Raw genomic sequence first — 24,295 nt, forward strand, 5'->3', positions numbered from 1 at the left:
GGTGGTGGAATTCATATCCTAGGAATTTTTATGGGACTGATATAATTATAAAGGTGCTTGGTACAATGCCTGGTACAAAACAACAATGCTATTTGAGTGTAAACTGTGCAAGCTAAAAATTAATTGTTTCATGTTTGTTAATCTTATGTGGAATTTTCTTTAAGTGTGAATTTTATGCCAAGGGTAATGGGATGAATGGTTTTCTGTGCAAAGCAATTTGGAAATGACTAAACTTAAGATCACCAGATTGGTAATTACTTGATTGTGGTTTCAAAGTACAAATTTAGGTACATGATACTTATTTATGATATTGTTACTGGTAAACAGTTGTACTATCTATGCTGTATGAGAAGCAGTTTCTCTTAAAGTTTTGGAATATGGTAATCTGGGAAATCATAAGCTTCCAAGTCTGTCTTTGTTTAAAAGGAAGTTTCGGTAAAGATTGTTTGAAATTGTAAGACTGTTAACTAAGTTATTTGGGCTACTGTTTTAATGCTAAAACCTAAAACTGTGAAAACTTTGTGTTGCCTAGTTCTGCTCATTCAGAACAGTCCTCCTGCTACTGTATGATGTTGTAAAACTGCCAAAGCCCCAAAGAAATTATCTGTATTAGGCAAGGTCATTCAGCCTGAGAAAGCGAGCTTGTTTTAATTATGAAGCTCCTAAACAATAAACTTGACTTGTTGAGAAGTAGCAAGTCTATGTACAAAAGATTAAAAAGGATCTCTAACAATTGGCTTTACCAGGATGAGTTAAAAAAAATTGTGAAAAGAAAGCTGGATAATCCTGATAATGAATTTGAAAGATTTGGAAGGATAAATAAAGGTTTGATTAGAAATATGGAAGGCAGATAAGAAGGGTTGGGGACAAATGGGGATTTCCAAGCCCCTCCTGTCTCTAAATAGTGGTATGGATACCTTTGTATCAGATGATTTAAGTACCTTGAGAAGGGTGTGAGGAAGTATTTAGGAAGACAAAAAGATTTGTAACTTGATTTTATAATTAATAGCTCAATCATATTTGACAAGAAAAAGGAAATAAGAATATAAATGCAATATTGAATCATTATCCCATGGACTGAGATTGGGATTGTAAAGTTACAGTAGAAAAGTTACATCTGTGTGTGTGTCATGGGGTCCCAGTGTATTCCAGAGTGTAATTGGGTATTAATGCAATTGACCGAATAAATTGCTGGGATTAAATCAGAGACATTTTTAGTTGAGAGAAAAGAAATCTTAGTGTGAGATCAGATTAAGCATAGTTACAGGAAGATAGGGAATCTTGGGAAGTAGATGCAAATATATTAGAGCAATAATTTATAAACCTGATGGGAAATTTGATTTTCATGAACAAGAATAAATATAGAAATGAATACAGGTTATTTGAGGCTCACTTTAGAGATGTTCCTTAACCAATGTGAGATTATAATCACATCTTAAAATGAATGTTGGAGCTTGTTATTTAAGATTTGATGGGACTGTTAACTGACTATTCCTCTGAGTCTAACTCCAAGTATGGATATTAAGAAAGGCTATCCAAGCTATCTGAGCCACGGATCCATGATGCTAGACCCTATGAGGTACAGATATGGAAGGCCTGTGAAGTATGGGTATGGAAGGTCGGGAGAATGACTGTTCTGCATGAGCTGAGGTAGGATTCTCCTGACTCGACCCTCCCAGTGACACCTGGCAGACTCTGAGCTTGGCTCAATGCAGATTGCAGCTTGGTATACATTTTGCCTGGAATTGACACTCTGAAGTTGGGGAAAATGGTTCTCTCATTAGAGTTTTGTCCCTATTCTTGGTGGCAAGTTTCAATAATCAAAAGTTTTGAAATTGCAAAAGTTTTGAAAAAAGTAAATACTTGATTCTGGAACATCTTAAGTTACTATAAGATAAAGCTATTAGGCTTAGGATTTAGCAAAGATATTCCTGTATAAGTCAGGGTCCTTTAGTTCTTTGTAATAATGTGAGGACAAATAGGTCAAGGATTTGTGGGAATATTATTATGCTATTTAGTTAGTATCATACTTGTCTCAGCTTTCTCATAATTAGCTAATGTTAAAAGGAGAATAGTTTCTGGACTACATAGTAAATATTTTAATTGTTAGTATAATGTGAATCCCTTAATGAAATCCCATCCTCCTGGTGGAGGAATTAATAATGAATTAATGCAGAAATATAAGAAACTAGTTTTAATGTATGATCATGACAATTGACCAAGACTCTAATTTTAATTTTGTAAGAATGATAAGCGTTCAGGATTGGTAATTTAAATTGGTTCTAAGGTTCCTTTTGTAGGAAAGTGAATGAAAGAAGGCAGAAGAGAAAGAGGCTGGAATGTGATGCTGAGCATGGATGGATGGAAAACAACCAGAGGACTTCCATCAGATGGTGTAATCCCTGCCAGACAACAGTGTGAAAAGATACTTTTGGACTTTGGAAGGGACAATTGTTTGTTATTGTTTTCTTTTGAACCTCTGTATCTGCACTAATGAAGAGGACTGTGTTGTCAATGAAAGGATATACATTGTTATTGCTTCCTTGTAAGCTCAATATTGTTTCCCCATATCACTAAAATGATAAGATTAGACACAAAACCTCTGGAAGGGGTCATGTTGATGGTGTTATGGCATAAAAGATAGGAACCTGCACCTGAAATTACTCAAGAGGAAATGGGACCAACCAGAGACTTAGAAAAACCAATGTGAGGGATGCTCAAAATGTTTGAAGAAAGAGTGTGAAAAAATGTTAAATTGTTTTAGTGAGAAACCCTTGTAAGCTAAAAGAAAGAGGGGATTGTTTGGAAAAGGTAAAAGTGTGGTTTCTCAGAGACTGTCTGCTAAAGTAAGTAAGTCCTTAGGCCTAAGTTTCCATTTTTATTAGAAATTATGTGACTTTGAAACTTTAGAAATCTTTCTGTATAGTTGCTCTATTCTAGTCAGTCCTTCTCACGCAGTTTACCATGAAAGAGTTAAATTTTTATAGAACTGCAAGAACTGCTGAACAAGACTGCTGATAAGGAAGACCAGGCAGTAACCTTGGGAAGTTGAGGTGTTAGCCTTGAGAAAAAGCTCAGACCCTGGTTCCCAGACTAAAACTCCTAGATAATACTAAAAATAATGAAGAATGGAAAGGAGCTCGCAGCACCAGGTGGATTTGACCAATGGAACAGACTGGGTCCAGTATCTCTTGTTATTGCCAATCAGAAGACCAACGGGCAAGCCCTCTGCTGTTGTGCGAGTTCCCAAATCTTGTGTAAACATCTCCCTTAACCATCATAAGCTTGTATTTCATTACAATGTAACCTTTTCCCCTTTGCAAGATTGCATTAGAGTAAAACGAGCATGGCATGATACTTTACTTGGTGGGACAGGGACTGGTTTGGGTATAGTAAATTCAATAGATCTTGAGACCCTGGCCAGCAGACTGCGCAGAGCTGGGCAGGATATTTCTCAAGCCCTTACTATTAATACTAAATGGTTACCCACGACGATCCTGCCTCACCAACTTACTCTGAAATATCAAGGCCAATTCCTACAAGTCTTTAATGATAGTACCCTCATTAATTTAGACCTTATGAAAAATATTAGTTTGCTATTTAATTGGACTAAATGTTCCTTGCAAAATCTGTACACCCTCATACAAAAGGAAAATGCCCAAAGATTATTACAAGAAGGTAACTTACAAATGTGGGATAATATACTTGACTTGTCAGATGTATAAAAAAAACAAAGACCTGAGAATACTGAATGCACCCCGTATTGGTGCACTGGGACCGTTGTACTTTATCAAGTTAAAACCTGGACTGTCATGTGTCAATTTCATGTAATACCTTTTGTCTTGCTAGATATCTCGCTTTGCCTCATATATATGGGAACTATATGGATTGGTATAATGTAACTCATACTTTGTCTGATTGTACTGTTACTAGTGGATGGATTGTTTGTGGGATGATGACTTGGCAGATGGAACCCTGCCTTCTCTCACATTCATCCAATTTGTGTGACTTGACTTTGTACCCGGTGGATAATTTTTTTTTATGATATATGAAGTATCTGCTTAGCATATTTGCATTGTCTCTAATAACCTTACTGATCTTCTATCTGTAGATGTTACTGCTGTTCCATTTTCCGGTTGTTTATCCAATGTGACCTTCCTACGCTGGCAAGGAAATGATTTTTACTTCTTACCAGATACTGACATAGTTATGAACTTTGCTTGGGTACCCCAACCTTTGCCTCTACCCCATGTGTCTCTATCTCTATATCCCCTTGTAAATATCTTAAATCAGTCGGCTGAACTCAAAAAAGTTATTAGAGTCCAACTAACGCGCGTTAAATGAACATCGAATACGGACTCTTATAACTGCAGGTAAATTAGTTGAGGCCTCTCATTTAGTAATCCCAGACACTAATCATCATTGGTATGATTTTCTTTTTAAATCTCCTACTGCTACTATGTATTTTAATTCCTTGGCTATTCCCATTTTATTACTTGCTTTGTTCTTTTCATGTCTTTGTATATGCAATTGTTATATGTACACCTTTGCCCTTCACCTATTATTCTCATGATCTTAAGGTCAAATGAAATGGAAATTGGAAATTCCCCTTTAAATTTAGTAAGATCATTCAAATAAATAGGTTCAGTTCAACTCCAGGCCATGACCGCTCCATGACTCCTGAGTGTTCTTGGTTTAGCATTCCAGGAACTAGCCATTCCCAGGCCACGTCGACCTGGAGGGGTGGCTCCCCTCCTTGTTCAACGTGATGTTGTTAAAAAACACATACCAAGCCTCAGGAAGATGGGAATGTGACTGGGCCAGATGTGTACTGACCAAAGGGCGCATGCACCAGAAACTTTCTGGCTCCAAGCCCTCTTTGTTTAGAACAGTATAAGAGACCTGCGTCCTGTAAGCCCGGTGAGCTTCACCCGTGGGGGGGTCGCCTTGCCCGGGAAAATTCTTTTCACAATTCAAGTTGTTCAGGCTGTAACAGGGCTCCCAGCCATTGATTGACTTTGAAGGTTCCCTTGAATTGTTGATGTATTCTCTTCCTTCTACCAACTATCTTGATTGGTATTGTGTTATTGATTATCATTGGTATTGTGTTGTTGATCATCATTGATATTGTGTTGTTGATCATCATTGGTATTGTGTTGTTGATCGTCATTGGTATTGTGTTATTGATTATTCTTATATTCTTATTATTATATGCTTCCTATGCAAATCTAAGCTATCTGTGCCTTGCCTTTTCTAAATAAATTTCTATCTCATATTTTTCTGGTGTGTTGAAGAGTGTCATTTATAGGAGTGGATCCAAACCTCATTAAATCATACTAATACACACTTCTACTTCACTTATTCAATAAACATTTATCACAGAATTGTGCTGTGTAATGTAGGGAATACTATAAAATGTATAAGATGCTATATTCCTCAAACAGCTTACAATCAAGTTGTGAGAATAAGAGATTCACACATGAAACATCGAAATGATAATAATGAAGTATTAGAGTAAATGCCAGTATGGACAATACATATAACAATTCATAAGTTCATTATAACACTGTGAACTGTGTAAGAATTCAAAAACAGGGAGAGAGCTATGTGGGATGGAACAATTGGAGAAAAAGTCATAAAGCAGGTAGAAATTAGTTCTAATGTTAGATTGTATACTCCTTGAGAGTAGGGACTATATCATCCTTTCTTTGTAACTCTAGTACCCAGAACAGCGATTGAACGTAGATACTTCCAAGTTTCCATCTGGGTGGTGAGTCTTTCTAATTCTGCATAATGCATCCATAGTACCTAATACTGTATATCTCTGTGCAACTTCCTAAATTTAATCAATCAAATCAATATGTACTCTTCCTCTAATTCTGGACCCCATTCACCATCCAACCTCATTGTCTGTCCAAGACACAAATATGTGCTCTGTAGATTGTCCATCTAACTGTATTTAATAGTATGGATAATAGATATTCTTCATCTACTTAGTTTTCCCTATATGGATAGTTTAAAATAAGTTCTTCTGAGTGATCATGATTTCACTTGGGAGTTTCTGCAATTTTATAATAATGTTTCAAAATGTCTATCCAACAAAATGGAATTAAATTAATTTTCTTACAGTGCTGCTTTGATAATAGCAATTACCTTCTAAACAAAACTTCTACTTTTCCAGTCTTCACTTCTATCACTCCTATGGGTACTTTCCACTCCAGCCTGTGTTCTAATCACCATTTTCTAAATAAATCTTACTTTTATCAATATCTATTCCTTTGCTTAAGTCAATCCTTCCACTTAGAATATCTTTCCTTTCTCAAATCTTTCCATCAAAATAACATTTATTCTTATTTGCTTTTTTTTTTGGAGGGGAAGGCAGGGCAATTGGGGTTAAGTGACTTGCCCAAGGTCACACAGCTAGTAAGTGTTAAGTGTCTGAAGCCAGATTTGAACTTAGGTCCTCCTGACTCTAGGACCAGTGCTCTATTCACTCTGCCACCTTGTAATGTAATACCAAGCAAAGGCAACTTCCCAGGTTCGAAATACCAGCATAGGTGCTCTCTATTTTATTCAGTAACAAACCCAGAACAGAGAAGATCAAAACATGACATCATTCAAAATACAGTATTTACTTAGTATGATTAAATAATCTCCAAGTACTACCCCACCCCAGGACCTTCCAATCATTCAATCAATTACAAAGTCTCTGTTCTAAATACTTCTCCACCCCTAGGCTATACCTTAATTAAGTCCACCACAAAGCCCCTCTTCTCAAATGGAGATTAGTTTCCAAACATAAGTAAAATACATTCATTTGCTCAACCATAGAACACAAAAAGGTCAAAAGTTCCCCACCCCTGGATCACAATTGAATCTACCCCAGAGTTACATCAAGTTTAAACACAGCACTTAATACCCAAATGGAGGTCTTTTCTTCATCTTGACTCGAGGCAAGTTCTCAGCAATCTTAGTTCCTGGAGAGACAAGGCTTAGCAAGGCCATAAGATACATTGCCAGTCCCTTCATGAATTTATCCTCTGTCTGTAGAACAGCCCTAGAACCCCTGAACACATTAGCAAAGCCCTCTCCCAGGATTTCTGTAAACATACAACAAGAAAATCCTTCTTCAGGGCTTCTGAACCAACAGAAAGGCTCCCAGACCCCTGCAACAACAGTACTGTCCCTCATCAGTGGACAGTATTCACTCTCTGTCTGCAGGACAGTCTCAGGCCTTCTTAACCAAATGCCAGGTTCCAGGACTTCTTCAACAGGACAGTCTTTCACCAGTGGACAAATCTGGCAAAATAACATCAAAACAGACAGACAAAGTACCAGCAAAACAGCCATGTCTCCTCAGTCCTTGGCAGCTCAGGGGGCAGGTCTCAAAAGTCCAGGGCAATTCAAAGCAGCCACCAGCAATCCTCTTAGTCTCTCTCTCTCCACGAGGTGCTGCTACCAAAAAAGATCTTCCGCCTCTCTCCAGTGTCTCTCCAAATCTACGTCACCAGCTCCTCCCACTTCAGGACTTTCTTTTCACATCAACAAGCCCATCCCACAGGTGGGATTAACAAACTCTGGGTTTTAATACAATCAATTTGAAAACCAAGCCAATACAGGGGAATCTTTAATTGCCATTACTATCACACACCTAACCACCCCAAATAATATTTATTCTTGAAGAATGAAGAAGCCAAGAAATCAAATGCTATCATTCCTATAAATCTTCTTTATTTTAACTTTTATTGAAATATTTTGTTTTTATAGTACTTACATTTCCCACAGTATCCTTGCAACAACACCCTTCTACAGAGTAATTACTTATTTTTTAAATTATTTTTATTTATTTCACTAAATAGTTTTAATTACATGTAAAAAAATTTGTAACAATCATTTTTAAAACTTTTGAACTCCAGATTATCTCCCTCCTTCTTGCTCTACTCCTCTTCCTTGAGAAGGCAAGTAACTATTTCAATTATACATGTGAGGTCATACAAAAGATATTTCCACATTATCTATGTTGCAAAAGAAAACACAAGCAAAATAAAACAACAAAAATAAAGAAAGTTTAAAAAGTTTGTTCGAATTTGCGTTCAGAGTTCATCAGTTCTCGCTTTGGAGGTAGATAGCATTTTTTGTCACAGGGACTTTGGCATTGTTTTGGATCATTGTCTTGATCTGAATAGCTAAGTCTTTCACAGTTGATCATCCTTGCACTATTGCTATTATTATATACAGTGTGCTCCTGGTTATGCTCACTTCACTTTGCATCAGTTTATATAAATCTTCCCAGGTTTTTCTGAACCCATCCTGCTCATTTCTTATAGCACGATAGTATTCCTTCACAATCATATACCAAAGCTTGTTCAGCCATTCCCCAATTGATGAGCACACCTTCAATTTCAAAGTTTTTGCCACCACAAAAAGAGATGCTATAAATATTTTTGTACAAATCGGTCCTTTTCCCTTTTCTTTGATCTCTTAGGGATACAGAGCTAGTTGTGGTATTGCTGGGTTATATGCACAGTTGCATAGCCTTTGGGGTATAATTCCAAATTGTTTTCCAGAATGGTTAAGCTAGTTCACAACTCCACCAACAGTGTCCCACTTTTTCCACATCCTCTCCAACATTTGTCATTTTCCTTTTTTATCATATTATCCAATCTCATAGGTGTGATGGTTTTAATTTGCATTTTTCTAATCAATAGTGATTTATTTAGACCATTTTTTCATGTGACTATTGATAGTTTTGATTTCTTTTTCTGAGACTGCCTGTTCATATCTTTTGGTCATTTATCAACTGGGGAATGAGAGTCATTCCTTATAATGAAGAAATTTTTTTATGAGATGAAGAACAAAAATTCAGCCAAACTATCAAAAAAGCCTCACATTATATACAGTGTTGGAGGGACAAATTTCTCACGTCTCTTATTTGAAGCTGTTTGGTCAATATAATTTTGCAGCATTTAGTTTCTATTGTTTTGTTATTTTTCTTTCCATTTACATGTTGTGATCATAGTGTATATTGTTTTCTTGGTTCAGCTTACTTCATTTTACATTAGCTCATGCAAGTCTTTCTGTGCTTTTTTCTATTCATTATATTCATTGTTTTTTAAAGCACAGTAATATTCCCTTACATCCATGAGTCACAATTTGTTTAACCATACTCCAGTCCATGAGTGTCTACTTTGTTTATAATTCTTTGCTACAACAAAAAAAGTTCTATTTTGGTATATATGGAACCTTTCTTTTTGTTGTTAATGTCCTCGGAGCACATGCCTAGCAATAGGATCTCTGGATCACAGGGCATGGACGTTTTAATTAATTTCTTCTCATAATTACAAATTACTTTCCGCAATGGCTGGATCAATTCATAATTCTACTAGGGACTTATAATCATCAAGACACTTAGGTACACTCTAGATGTCTGCACTTAGTTGCTAAGGAGACTAACAACCCTCCCTAATTCTAAGTACCACTTTCCATCAGACCTTCACTGTTTAATTGACTGGCAGTACCAGTAAAGTGATAAATCTGAGTTTCTTCCTCTCACCTTATTGTGCTTATCCTTCTCCCCTTTTGTGTCTCCATCTAGATCCTTCCTTCCTACTATATCAATCTTTGCTTTCATCTAGCACTGAGTCCTTCTCTACTTAGGAGACTGTGTTGTTGTGCTGGCCTTCCTCCAGGTATGACTCTGTGTCTGGGGGTGGGGTGGGGTGGTGGTGTATCTATGTGCCCATGTATCTGTCTGTCTTTCTCAAATTCTGTCTGACCTCTTTTTTCAAAGTCAAGCTCCAGAGCCTAACTCAGGTGTGTGAACTCCCCATGACCTTCAGTCATTGTCAGAACTCGGGCTTCATTAATAAGGAGTAGAACAAAGAGAATTTTTATCTTGTCAAGGGAATTTACAGCATAGTTAAGGTGGTGCAGTGTATAGAGCACCAGGCCTGAAGTCAAGAAGATTTATCTTCCTGAGTTCAAATCTGGCCTCAGATACTACCTACATGACCCTGGGCAAGTCACTTAACCTTGTTTTCCTGTTTCCTCAACTGTAAAATGAGCTGGAAAAGGAAATGGAAAACCACTCCAGTGTCTTTGCCAAGAAAACCCCAAATGGGATCTAGAAGAGTTGGACACAACTGGGAAACAAGAGAACAACAACAAGGGGAATTCACATCTTGTTAAGAAGGTACAAGAAAGAAGAGCTTGGTTCATGCCTAAATAATTCTCTTCCACTTCCTTCTGCTCATTATAGTGACAATAACAGCCGGCATTTGTAAACCGATTTACAGATTACAAGGTACTTTATATGTATATTACCATATTTGAGACTTCAAATATCATAAATTTTAACAGGTATTATTATCCTCATGCTACAAATGAGGAAACTGAGGCTCAGAGATGTCCAGTGACTTATCCATGGTCACATAGATAGTAGGTGTCAGAAACAGGATAAGAATTCAGCTCTTCATTACTCAAAGAGGGTTCTCTAAACATTAAATTACATTGCCTTACATCAGTTATACACATACCTAATTTCTTATTTTTATAAAAATTATCTAAACAAATGTTATCCTTGATAAAAAATATTAGAAGGAAACAGGCTGGTTTTCACAAACAATTTTCTGTAGTAGACATTAATTCACAGTCACATTACTGACTAAAATAATATTTTTTAGAAGCAGTCAACTGAATAGAGCAAAATACAGACATAAGGGCTTTCCTCCCACATGGTGTCTCTATGTTATGCTTTATGAACTCTTAAGTTTCTTTGATAGATGTAACAACATATAACTTTGGCAACAATTCTATGTATCAGTCTGAAATGAAGCATAACACAAGGTACTCCAAAAATATTTGCTACTGCATGGAAAATAAGGAATTCTCTAGAGATGATAAGGGATTCTAGGTCTCATTGTTTGTGGATGTCATTGTGCTAAGTGCATCAAACCCCATAGTATTGCAAAACCTCCCATATAACCTTTCAAACATTCCAGATAGCCAAATAGTCCATACGGAAAAAAATGAATGAAAAATGCCTATTGTTTAGACCAATATGGAGGCAGATAATAGGTGTTTCCCTAGTATAGTCTCTGCTGTGAAGGCCTAAAGGAGAGACACAGTGATATTCAGTGTAGGACTGGCTAACCTCAGAGTAGCAATACAAACAGTGCCTACAGCCCATTGAATATATCTTGTGGACCTACTTATTCACATATTGTCTTGCCCATTAGAATGTAAGCTCCTTAAGAGCAGGGACTGTTTTTTATATTTCTCTGTATTTCTAGAGCTCAACACAGTTACTAGCACATAGTTAGTATTTAATGAATGCTTTTTGATTAATTCGTTCATTGTTTATAGGTGAGACATTAAAAAACAGAGTGTTTTATTGAAAAGTAGCCAAAATATGCCTAAAAACCTGCAAGAGAAGTGTCAAGTGTCTGAGGCTGGATTTGAATTCAGGTCCTCTTAACTCCAGGGCCTATCTTTGAAATGTAAGTTCTTTCTCTCTCCCTTCCTCCCTCCCTTCCTCCCTCTCTCTCTGTCTCTCTCTCTCTCTCTCTGTCTCTGTCTCTCTCTCTCTCTGTCTCTCTCTCTCTCTCTCTCTCTCTCTCTCTCTCTCTCTCTCTCTCTCCAAATGTAAATCCTAATTCTATCTTTTTATATTCTCTTACATAACTGAAAACTATATAAACCTTAGGAGAACTTTGATTGCTCAGTGGCCATTTAGAATGCTGAGGTTGTATTCTGAGCATATTAAAGACGTTCTTAAAATATTTCTTGGTGTTGATAGGTATGATTGACAGCAATGCCTATCAATAAGTCATTGGATATTTCCAATATGACTATGTGGATTATTATTGCTAGGACTGTATTTGAAGTCTTTCCAACATGGGAGAACCTGCTAGAACTGATGCTCAGCTGGCATAGCTTTCAAGAACCACTCATTACCTCCATATCACATGAAAGGGGGATTTAATTGAGGAAAGGGATATTACTTAGTAAATATTAGGTATTCTTGAAGTAAACACATTAGCTCTATAAAACTTTCTCCATTGTCATAGACTTCACAGGTGAAACATATTTTAGAGATTATCTAGTCCAAAATCTTCATTTTACAAATGAGAAAATTGAGGATCAGAGAGTTTTAAGCAATTTGCCAAAGATTGAGTAATAGCAGAGGATCTTGGGCTCAAAGACCTGGAGCTGAAAGGGACTTAGAGATCATGTAGTTTAACCCTTTTATTTTACAGATGAGGAAACTGAGGGTCAGAGAAGTGACATGACTTGGCCAGAGTTATACAAGTGGGAGAACGAAGATGCAGGATTTCTGGCTCCATTTCACTTTCCACTGCCTTGGATTGAATATGAGCTTAGGTCCTCAGATTCCAAGGCTAGTGCTCTTTGGGTGCAAGACTTTCCTTGAGAGGCTTCATAAACAATTTTAGAAGGCAGCCGTTGTATTATTGGCTTGTTAAGGGGCTTTAAAGGTCCAAATCTTGTACTGACTCTTTGCCTCCTACATGGAAATGCATATCTTAAACTTTGCTTTTATGCTTAAAGCTGCATTTCCTAGACAGCAGATCTCCTTGGAGAACCAGTACATTATCCCAAATCTCAGACTCCTGCTTCTATACTCTTTTTACTATGGGATGGTAACTTCTCATCTAACTTATTAAAATAATCAGTGTTTGCCTACTTAGCCTTTCCTTCAATTTCATGTGCTTTATTCCCTTGCATATCCTTTCATAAAGAAGCTGATAGGGTATAACTTGGTGCTCTAAAGTATTGATGTTTCCTTACGCTGTATGAGTTCTGTCAGTGTAATCCTTGTGTTGGAGAATCTCATGACACAAAGGATCCAAGCATACCTAGAAGAATTTTCTCAGTCTCTTGCTTCATAGTACTGCTCTTACTTCACATACACACCCACCTCACTCCCATCCCCTACCCCCGCCCCCTCCATATACATACCAGGAAATCTAGGGAAGTGTATGGATTGACAGCTCCTAACATATTGAGATTAACTCCCTACTTCCAAGTATACTGTACTTAATACTACAGAAGGAAATGTTATTGAATGAAGGAGAATAAAATAGAGATCATTAAAGTGAGCAAACATTAATACCAAACATTTATGGAAATCTCCATCAGGGATGTGCCAGAGCCAGCTTGAACAGGCTCAGAAGAGCTGATTGTTAAATTTTCAAAGACCATTAAATTTTCTAGGTCTGTGAATATTTAGAGCTCAGAAATCTCCAAATGCTACAAATCAGGACTTGATTTATTGTTATGCTGATTACCTAGATAGGAAAGTGAGAGTGAAAATGTTAATAACATATATCAAACTTAAAAGTGTGCTGTCCATATACTTTTTTTTCAGAGAGCCAGTTGTTAAATATTTACCAGCACACTTCTGCTTATAGTCTTCTGTGAGATATCCTCTGAAATACTACCTGAACTCAATATTCATAGGTTGGGTTCCCAAGCAGAGAGACTATTTCTAGTGGTAATCCTGTGGGACTATGTTTCCAACAGTATGTCTTATGAAATGAACTCCTACTAGTGTACTTCTCATTAACAATTAGTTAGTAGATTTAATTAGCTTTTAGCAAAGGCACCATGATGGTATATGGTGTGTGGGGGGGGGGGAGGAAGGACATAAGCATTTATATAGTACATGTCAAGTACTATACTATACAAGTGCTTTATAAACATTGTCTCTTGATTCTCACAACAATCCATCAAGGTAAGTACTGTTATTATCCCCATCTAATAGTTGAGGAAACTGAAGTCAACAGAAGTTAAGTGACTTGCTCATGGTCACACAGCTTTAAATTTCTGAGGTTATATTTGAAATCAGTTCTTCCTTACTACAGGACCAGCACCCTATCCACTAAACCACATACTATACTAGACTAGACTATATTGTACTGCAGTATACATATATTATGTATGTGTTATATATATAATATATGTATTACTATACTGTATATTACATATGTAATAGTTATATATAATGTAATACTATATGTTATACATATAATAGTTGTATATAATATTTTACTACACTATTATTGTTTTGTAATATCATTGTATAAAATAATAGTTTGTATAAAACATTCCCCCCAAGTCCTGGGGTACACTATCTCACAAATGCATGCAATGTTCATGGGAAGAGTGGGATCAAACTTCCATTTGTGATATACACATGTGAGATGCATGTACAGCAAAGGGTAAGTCATCACTGAATTGTGAGGACTGAAAGTCATTTCTTTCCTACCTTCTTTCTTTCCTTTTTTTTTTTCTTTGTCTTTATGTAGTTCCTTTTGGAAACAGTTCTCTGATGGCAGCTCCTCCATGCACTGTCTTGGCTTGCTAAACTCTAGTAGTCAAAATGGCAGATAGAGTACATACTTCTTTGCTCTCTCAAATTTTTTATCATTGTTGTGACTCTTGACTCTTCAGCATGGCCATATTATTTAACAGTTTCTCAGGCATGCTGAGTATGTCTCTAGAATTCATTGGTCCTTCAATGAGATCTTCCTAGTGCAAGAGAACAAAACCTTTAATGTCGCTTCCTTCACCTGGTTGCCAGCATTCCATTCTTTTTCTAGTTTCTACCAACTGCAATGTTACCAGTTCCAAGGCATCACCATAAATACCTTCAGAATGATAGTATGCCCAAGAAGCAAAAGGAGAAAAACTTCTTGTACTTTCTATATTTCTCCTCTGAGGAAAAAAAATTGCAATGCTTTTGAATTATACCAGATGCTGTCTTTGTGTGTGGTGTGTATGAAGGCTAATAAGGGAACTCTGGGTCAATTAAGCACCCCTACCAATTACTAGCCCTCCTGGATTACTGCCTTGTTGTGGCAGAGGGGCTCGTGTAGCTCAATAAAACTATAAGCTATGTTGTGCAGGGTTACCCAGGATGGACAGGTCATAGTAGAGAGTTCTGACAAAAGGTGAGCCACTGGAGGAGGAAACAGCAAGCCACTCCAATATCTTTGCCAAGAAAACCCTGTGGACAGTATTAAAATGATAAAAGGTAAGACACCAGAAGATGAGCCCCTCAGGTGGGAAGGTATCCAACATGCTACTGGGGAAGAAGGGAGGATATTTACATGTAGCTCCAGTACTAACAAAGCAGATGGACCAAAGAGAAAAGGAAGTTCAGTGTAGATGTGTCTGGTGATGGAAGAAAAGTCCAATGCTATAAAGATCAATACCACATAGGAACCTGGGATATAAGATCTGTGAACCAATGTAAGCTGGGTGTGATAGAATAGGAGATGGAAAGAATATCAACATCTAAGGTGAACTTAAATGGATTGTAATGAGTGACTTTAAATCAGATGATCACTACATATACTACTACAGGCAAGAATCCCTTAGAAGAAATGAAGTAGCCCTTAAGGTCAATAAAAGGGTGAGAAAAGCATACTGTGTTTAATCTCAAAAATTACAAAATCATATCTGTTTTAATCTAAGGCAAACCATTCAGTATCACAGTAATACAAATCTCTACTCCAACCATTGATGCTGAAGAGGCCAAAGTTGATCAGTTCTATAAAGACTTGCAACATTTTCTAAAAACAACATGAAGAAAGGTGTCACATTCATCATAGGGGATTAGAAGGCTAAGGTAAGAAACCAAAAGATAATTAGAATAATTGAGAGAGAGAAAAGGGGTACTGGGAAGCTTCTTTCAGACTGAGTAGTCTTTTGCATATAAAAAGAGTCAAGAAACTAACTCACTGATGATTTCAGAGATAATATAATTGTTTCTGAACTTGGCTTTTCTCTCTCCACTCATCAGATAAACATTGACCAAAACTGGAGAAGCTGGAGAAAAGTCAAAAAAAGGAATCAAGAGAAGCAAAGGAACAAGACCTTCTCTCTCCTCCCCCTCATCAACATGGATGTCTTTCAGTAAGAGGACAGAGTCAGTTTTATCATGTGTTTCTAAACATTTGCATGTGTAATGTGTGTTTTGAAATTGTGAGATTGTTTCATGGAAGTTTATTCCACTAGAAACAGTGAGAATGAAGGAAACTATGTACCATTTCATGATAACTCACAAGCTACCACCCTTCCAATGCCCATTTTTGCAAGAAAACTTTAGATCTTTCTCAAGGTAAAGTGTCTTATTTGTGGTATATCTTCTGGTTCAGTAAGAGCTATGATAGGGGATGAGCAGATCTCCACCACTTCCACCCCTTCTGCCTAACTTGTTTGTGCAGACTGGAGCAGGCATCAACACTGCAGATACAGCTACAATTTATCATAATATTTATGTATTTTTAACTATTTAAATTTATAAAACTGTCCTACCATTTTTTATTAGTTTCCTATTTTTTTTAGTATATCATGATGTAGCTTTTAAGCATTGTGTCATTAACTCCATTTTCTTCATAAGCTCTGTAGTTTTATCAGGTAATTTTGTATAGAGCAGAGGTGCTTTTGGGTAAATAATATGTCCCATTAATAGTGGAACTGCTTGTACTTGAGTGCAGCCTGAGAAAAAGTTCAGCTTCAAAGCCTGCTTGAGTTGGCAAGAGCATGATACTGCTTCATAGGAGATGGCAGGCCTCATCTGAGACTGAGGCAGTAGATTCATGGAAGCACTTCCTGATGCCAGAGTAAAGGTTCTGCCCCTTTGCAGAAAAAGGTATGTCAGTACCCTAGGTCAAGATTTCAGTGGAGACAGAAGTTGAAAGGTGATAGTTAATCTAGCCATGTAGTAAAGTCATATCTAGTAGAGATTGAGACCAAAATCATAGGGAGCAATGTGAGGATATCAACTGACAAAAACTCACTTGCAAATAAAAATGTCTGAATATTCACAATTACAAAGTGGAAAGATTTATTAAAAGATTAAAAACCTAAAACCAGAGACCCTTGTGTGATAGGATGGTTGATCAGCAGACACATGATTAATTGAATCCCCTAATACACTAGGTGAAATTAAGGGTGTCAGATTTTAAATGGCCCATTTGTTGTTTGATCAACTCCCATTGTGCCACCTGTTTTTGTTTAGCCTGGGTTCTTGCACTTTTAAATCATTAAAAAAAATTAAAGGAAGAATAATATTTCATGGCACGTGAAAATAATTTATTTTATTTTATTTTTCATTTTTCAAATGCTTTATTAACTTCTGATTTACATCATTCATTACCGCCAGATTTTGAGTAACAAAATTTCTCCCCATTTTTCCCCAACCCACTGCCCCAAAATAGCATTCCCACAGGATATCCCCTCCTCCAATCTGCTCTCTCCCATATCTTCTCCCATACCCCCTTCGACTTTTCCAATTACATGTAAAATAGTATTAATAATAGTATATATATATATATATATTTCTTTTTTAAACATTTGATTTTAAAACTTTGAATTCCAGATTCATTCTCTTCCTCCCTTGTCACCCACCCTTACTGGGAAGATAAGCAGTTCAGTATAGATTGTACATGTGTAGCTAATACAAAATATTAACATAGTAGATATATTGTAAAAGACTGACTATATTTCCCTCCCTCCTATCCCACCTCCCATTTGTTCTGTTCTCTACCTTGATCCCATCCCTTTTCAAAAGTGGGTGCTTCCAACTTCCCTCTGGCCCAGCCTGCCCTCCCTTCCATCATCCCCCCTCTCATCCCTTTTCCCCCTACTCTCCTGTAGGGTGAGATACCCTATTTAGCGTGTATTTCATCTCCTCCCCAAGACAAATTCAATGAGGATAAGGTTGACCCATTCCCTTTTGCCTTCCTATTCTTCCCCTCCATTGTAACCAGTTTCCCTTGCCTCGTCTATATGAGATAGTTTACCCCATTCTGTCTCTCCCCATCTCCTCTCATTATATTCCTCTCTCACCTCTTAATTTCACCTTTTAAGTATCATCCCTTCCTGTTAAATTGGTCCTGTGCCCTCTATCTATGTATACCTGTAAACATATATACACACATTCACATATGTATTTATATTCCCATATACCCTCCAATATAGACATATATATGTATATACATATACATATATATAATTCTATTTCCTTCAACTATTTTCATACTGAGAAAAGTTTCATCAGTTACAATTATCGTTTTTCCATGTAGGAATGTTAATAGTTCAAATTTGATAAGTTCCTTATGATTTCTTTTCCCTGTTTACCTTCTCATGCTTCTTGTATCTGAATGTCAAATTTTCTACTCAACTCTGTTTTTTCATCAAGAATGCTTGAAAGTCCTCTATTCAACTGAATGACCATATTTTCCCCTGAAACATGATACTCAGTAGTGCTGGGTAGGTGATTTTTGGCTTTAATCCCAGCTCCTTTGCCCTCAGAAGTATCATATTCCAAGCCCTTTGATCCCTCAGTATAGAAGCTGCCAGATCCTGGGTTATCCTGATTGTGTTTCCACAATATTCAAATTGTTTCTTCCTCACTGCTTGTAATATTCTCTCCTTGATCTGGGAACTCCAGAACCTGGCTATAATATTCCTAGGAGTTTTCTTTTTGGGATCTTTTTCAGGAGGTGATCAGTAGATTTTTTCAACCTCTATATTGCCCTCTGGTTCTAAAACATCAGGGCAGCTTTCCTTGAGAATTTTTTGGAGGATGATTTCTACCATGTTTCCCCGAAAATAAGACCAATCCCGAAAATAAGCCCTCCCCTTACTGTGTAAGATTCCTCTAAAATAAGCCCTCCCCCAAAAATAAGCCCTATTGAGATTGCTACTGTAGTGAAGGCGATCCCCTGCGCTACACGCTACCCCCCCGTGAAACACATGCCGCGCTCTGAGCTGCATCCAATCAGAGCTGCAGCAGTGAGCGCGTCATCCTGTTCTTCCCCAGTGATTTGCTTATTGAATAAAGGTACATTTTTTTTTGTTCACATTTACCTGTTTATTAAAATTGCTGTCAATGTTCATTAAAATAAGCCCTCCCCTGAAAATAAGCCCTCTGGTGTTTTTCTGTCCAAAAAAAATAAGACAGTGTCTTATTATCAGGGAAACACGGTAGGTTCTTTCTTTGATCATGGCTTTCAGGTAGTCCTATAATTTTAAAATTATCTCTCCTGGATCTATTTTCCAGGTCAGTGGTTTTTCCAATGAGATATTTCTTGGATCTGTTTAATAGCATCTTGATTTCTCATAAAGTCATTACCTTCCATTTGCTCCAATTTAATTCTGAAGAAATGATTCTCCTCAGTGAGCTTTTGAAATTCTTTTTCCATCTGGCAAATTCGGTTTTTTAAGGCATTCCTCTCCTCATTGCCTTTTTGAGCCTCTTTTGCCATTTGAGTTAGTCTGTTTTTTAAGGTGTTATTTTCCTTAGTCAGGCTGTTGACTCTCATTTCATAATTTTCTTTCATCATTTTCATTTCTCTTTCCAATTTTTCCTCCACTTCTCTTCTCTGCTTCTTAAGGTCCTCTATGACCCGTAACCTGTTCGTATTTTCCTTTGAAGCTTTTGGTGCAAGAGTTCTGACTTCACTGTCTTCCTCCTGTTCCATGTTTTGCTCCTTTTTGTCCCCAAAATAGGAGTGTAACATTGGAATCTTCTGTCTGCTTTGTTTCCTTTTCTGGTCATGTTGCTAGTCAATTATTTGGCTTTTGGGCTTTTTGCCTCAGTAGGACTCTGCTACCAGACAGGGGAGCTTCGTACCAAATGCTGGGGTTTTCTCAGCTGCTGGAGGTATTAGTTGTGTGCTCTCTCTGAAGCCTCCACACACTCTGGCAAGCTGGACACCCCCCCCCCCCAGGACTTCCACCCTAGACTGCAATCCAGATCCAAGCAGGTTAAAGCAAAAGCAATTACCCCTCAGACTGGATGCTTGGTCCCACTACACTCTGCAGGCCAGGAGCTGAAGCTGCCACGTGGTAGAGGCTGCCCTGCAGCCCTCAGCAGCTTCTCGCCCTGGGGTGCAAAAGCCTACACACTCCCAACTACTGGGTCCCAAAGTCCACACTGCACTGACCTCTCACTTTGTACTTAGCATCTATGTGCTGATAATTCTGGACAGCCACAGCTGCTGGTGATCTGGAGTCCCTCCAGCCTGTGGCTGGTCAGGCATGCCCTGAGGTAAAACCTCTGCATGGAACTGGGCTTGGCTCCCTGAGTGCTATGCTGGCTGATTCCTGCCGGCCTGCCAGGCTGTCCTCAGCAGGAGGTTAGCTTCTCTGTGACATTTTTGTGGGTTCTGTAATTCCAAAGTTTGTTTAGATTCCCCTTTAACTTGGGTTGGAGGTGGTGAGAGCTGGAGCCGCTCAGAGGTCCTGTTTCTACTCCGCCATCTTGACTCCGTCCCCCCACGTGAAAATATTTTATAAAATTCAAATTTCAGAGTCCAAGTTTTAGTGAAACATGACCATGCTTATTCATTTACTTACTGTCTATGGTAAAATGACAGAGTTGAGTAGTTGTGATAACAACTATGTGTGGGCTCTCATTGCTCTGAACCACTCACTGTTCAGTGCACTACTAATTGTAGTGATGGACAAAATGTAAATAACACAAATTACACTTAAAAGTATATTATGGCTACATTCTTTCCCCAGTCTCCTTCCTGCCACCCCCAGGTTGGTTGTTAAGCATTTACTATAACACCCCTGTATCAGTTCTATCAAATTCTAAGCCCAAAGCCCCTCTTGGGCTTTCATCCCAGCACCCTGGCTTCTCAGGGCTTCCTTATTGGACTGACTGTAACACCTGGCTTAGTATTCTGGCTCTAAGGTTACCATGGCTTGAGCTTCTTGGTCCAGAATTCTACTACCTGTACCCAGAACTGAAAGATATAATTGAAACACACCAGAATTACAAGTCTGTTTCTTAGGGCCACAGGGTTGAAGGCGAAAGTGGTCCTTTCTCCCGTAGTGAGTGAACAAGACCTTCACAAGTAATCTGTGGCAATATACTTCCTTTTCAATCTTGCCATTCCCTGATTTGCAGCCATGTAGCAAGAAGCATGGGGAAATAATGAAGTCTAGGAGGTCTTTTTACCCTAGTAGGCAGTTATCTTGTGGCACAATTAAATGAAATTTTATGATTTAAACTAAAGTCTAAACCATATAGAAACTTCAGAGGTGAAGTAGGGTCAAGTTCTTTCATGTTTCTGGACCTGTTTCCTTATTTATAAAATGAAGGGACTGGATTAAATGATTTAAAAATTCCCTTCCAGCTCTAACTTTACTATCCTAAGATCTGAGATATCCCACTATATTGGGGTTCACATCATTTAGGAGTTCACATCATATAAGGTTTCACCATTTAATGTTTATTTTTAAAAAGCCCTTATTTTCATTATTAACTTAACTGATTAGCTCCTTTGCATTCCTGTTTACTTCACCTATGAAAGGAAAGCTTTTGACTATCAGGGGTGGGGAACTTCTAGTCCATATGTGACCCTCTGGGTCCTCAAGTGCTGCCCTTTGAATTCGACCTTCACAGAACAAATTCCCTTAATCAAAGGCTTTGTTCTGTAAAACTTGGACTCAGTCAAAGGGCCAAACCCAAGGACCTAGTAGGCCCTTGAAGTCCCAGGTTCCCCATCCCTGCACTGGATCATGCCAAAAGACTCTTCCCATGATAACTTTCCAGAGTCATTTTGTTAGTCAGTAAATATTTATTTAATGCCTACAATGTTCCAGATGCTTTGCTAAGTGGTGGGGGAATACAAAGAAATGCAAAAGACGGTCAATACTCTCAAAGAGCTCACAATCTAATCGGGGAGACAACATGCTAACAATTATGCACAAATGAGAGATACTATGAAGATTGAAATGGGAGGACTTGGCAACTGATTAAATGTGAGGGATGAGAGAGAGGAGTAGAAGATGACATCTGGGTTGGAAGTCTGAGAGATTGGGAAGATAGTGGTATCCTCAAAATTAATAGGGAAGTTAGGAAGGAGACAGGATTTAGGGGGAAAACTGTTAAAAGTCTGAGGCAGAATTGAAACTCCTATCTTTCTGATTCCAGTTCCAGTACTCTATCCTTTACCTGGCTGGCTCTCTCTTAGACCGCTCCCTCTCCGCCCATTCAATCTGTTGCCAGGTCCTGTGGATTATATATGCTGGTGACATCTCTCATAGAAGCCTCTTTCTCTCCAGTGATTCTCATGCAAGCCCTCATCACCATATGCCTAGACAATAGCCTGCTACCAGCTCCCTGCCTCAAGTCTACCTCCACTCTAGTCATCCTCCACTCAGCTGTGAAAGCAATTTTTCCAAAGCAGAGATTTGACCACATCACCCAGCTATTCAAGAAATGCCCAGTGGCTCACTAGCACCTCTAGGATCAAATATAAAATCCTGACATTTGCAGTACTTTGAACTAGATAGTCTATCATTGTCTGCCCCCCCCTACTAGGAACTCCCACCCTCCTCTTGGGTCTCCTAGTTTCCCTGACTTCCTTTTCTTCAAGAACCAAAGTTCCACCTTCTGCAAGAAGTCTTTCCCAAATCCTCTTTCATCTTAATACCTCCACTCAGACTACCCTCAAGGTATCCTGTATTGGTCTAGCTTGTACATAGTTTTTGCATGTTGTCTTCCCCATCACACTGTAATCTCCTTGAGAGGAAGGCCTATTTCTTTAACTTTTCTTTGTATTCCCAGTGCTTAGCCTAGTGTCTAGCATATAGTAAGGATTTAATAAATGGTAGGTAGTTGACCGACCCCGGGCAAACCACTCTGAACCTATTTAGGAGATGGGGATAAGAATAAGGATACGGTGAGGCTCAAATTAGATATTGGAAAACGCTTAACAAATCTCAAAGCGTTCAGGCCAGTTATCATTTAGTCAAAAAAAATAAAACCACCAAGCAATAAGCTATAATAATTTCGAGCTTGAAAAGGATGCAAGGGAGGCTGGGAATTTCAGTTTTATAGAAGGCGGAGCCCGGGAGGGGTGGGCGGAGCTGAAAGACTGCACAAGCGCCCGGCTGGAGCTTCAGTCAACAAAGACCAAGGCGCGTCCATGAGCTACGGAGGCTGAGAACGTGTGGAACGTGCGCGTGTCCGTCTCGCAGCTGCAGCCTATGAACGGAAAGCGAGGGGACAAGACGTGCGCGTTACCGCCCTACTGCATGAGCCTGTAGCCGAGAGGGCGGGGCGGGACAGGGACCGAGGCCGGACACCTAGACCGCTGGGGAGGGGCCCTGAGAAAGGGAGGTAACTCTCTTGACCTAGGGAAGGGGCGGGGCGGGGCGTGGAGGTAGCGCGAGCTCGGCGGACTGGCTCTCCCTCTAGCCAGCCTTGCTGCCCTTCCCTTCTCATCCTCCTCCTGCCGCCAGCATCAGCACCAGCACTGCCGCCGCTCGGTCGCCGTCAGCGGGTTATGGCGGCGGCGGCAGCGGGGGCCGTGAATGAATTCTCCGGGCGGTAGAGGGAAGAAGAAAGGCTCTGGCAGCGCCGCGCCCGCTGGGCCCCCGCCCCCCTGCGCGGGCCCCGCCCCTCCCGCGGCCGTCGGCCCGTCCCCGCATAAGCGGAACCTGTGCTACTTCTCGTATCCGCTGCTGGCCACCTTCGCCCTGCTCCGCTTCGTCGCCTTCCACCTGGGGCTCCTCTTCGTGTGGCTCTGCCAGCGCTTCTCCCGCGCCCTCATGGCCGCCAAGAGGAGCACCCGGGCGGCGGCCACGGCGGCCACGGGGCCGGGGGCGGCGGCGGTCTCGGCCCCGGCCCCGCCACCCGTGCCGGCGGGCGGGGAGGCCGAGCGTGTCCGCGCCTTCCACAAGCAGGCCTTTGAGTACATCTCCTTTGCTCTGCGCATAGACGAGGACGAGAAAGGTAATGGAGGTGGGGTGGGAGGGGGAGTCTCTGCATCAACCCCTTGTTTAGGGGGTTCCCTAAGACACCTGGGGCCGGCCGCCCTGCCCCCCAGGCCTCACCCGACTCTCCACGGCCACTGGTCGCCCCTCTCTCCTGCGTGGGGCGCACTCTGTCGCTGCTTTCTGCCGGACTCGCCCCATCTCGTGGCCCCTGGGGAACCTGAGAGCGCCCCTGTCACCAGCCGCCACTCCCCACCCCCTACCTGACAAGCAGCTGCATGACAGCTTTCCCCCAGCCCGGAGCTATGGCCCCGCCGACTGCCCTCCGGTGACACCGAGGCAGCTTCAGGCCGGGCCAGAGCTTAGTGACCTCCAGCCCAGGCCAGGTTTCCGAAAGGGTCTGCTGCCAAAAAAGGAAGAGCAGGTATTGTAATAGGGAAGAAGAAAATTGAACGGGGGTCTTATAAAAGAAAGAATGTTTTTATACTGTATTTGCATTAGTTTAACAAAAGCTAAATTTTCTGACCTT

General features: G+C 39.6%; 2 protein-coding genes across 8 annotated transcripts in view; both read left to right on the plus strand.

Annotated features, from left to right (window-relative positions):
- SLC30A6 (solute carrier family 30 member 6) overlaps window positions 1–24,295 on the plus strand; it is a 388,867-nt gene that overhangs the window by 192,186 nt on the left and 172,386 nt on the right. The window lies entirely within an intron of this gene.
- SPAST (spastin) overlaps window positions 23,115–24,295 on the plus strand; it is a 96,188-nt gene continuing 95,007 nt past the window's right edge. For 2 of the 7 annotated variants that reach the window (XM_069072147.1, XM_069072148.1), the window contains exon 1: window positions 23,119–23,785. In XM_069072147.1, coding sequence (XP_068928248.1) covers window positions 23,365–23,785 — 421 coding nt within the window. In that variant the 5' untranslated portion in view covers window positions 23,119–23,364. Of the gene's footprint in view, window positions 23,786–24,295 lie in introns of all 7 variants that reach the window. The other 5 variants (XM_069072149.1, XM_069072154.1, XM_069072153.1 and 2 more) reach the window with 5 other exon arrangements.

The sequence above is a fragment of the Petaurus breviceps genome, unplaced genomic scaffold (assembly GCF_028583685.1).
Source record: "Petaurus breviceps papuanus isolate PSGF00001 unplaced genomic scaffold, PetGlider_PUasm1.0 90845, whole genome shotgun sequence".
Taxonomy (NCBI): Eukaryota; Metazoa; Chordata; class Mammalia; order Diprotodontia; family Petauridae; genus Petaurus; species Petaurus breviceps.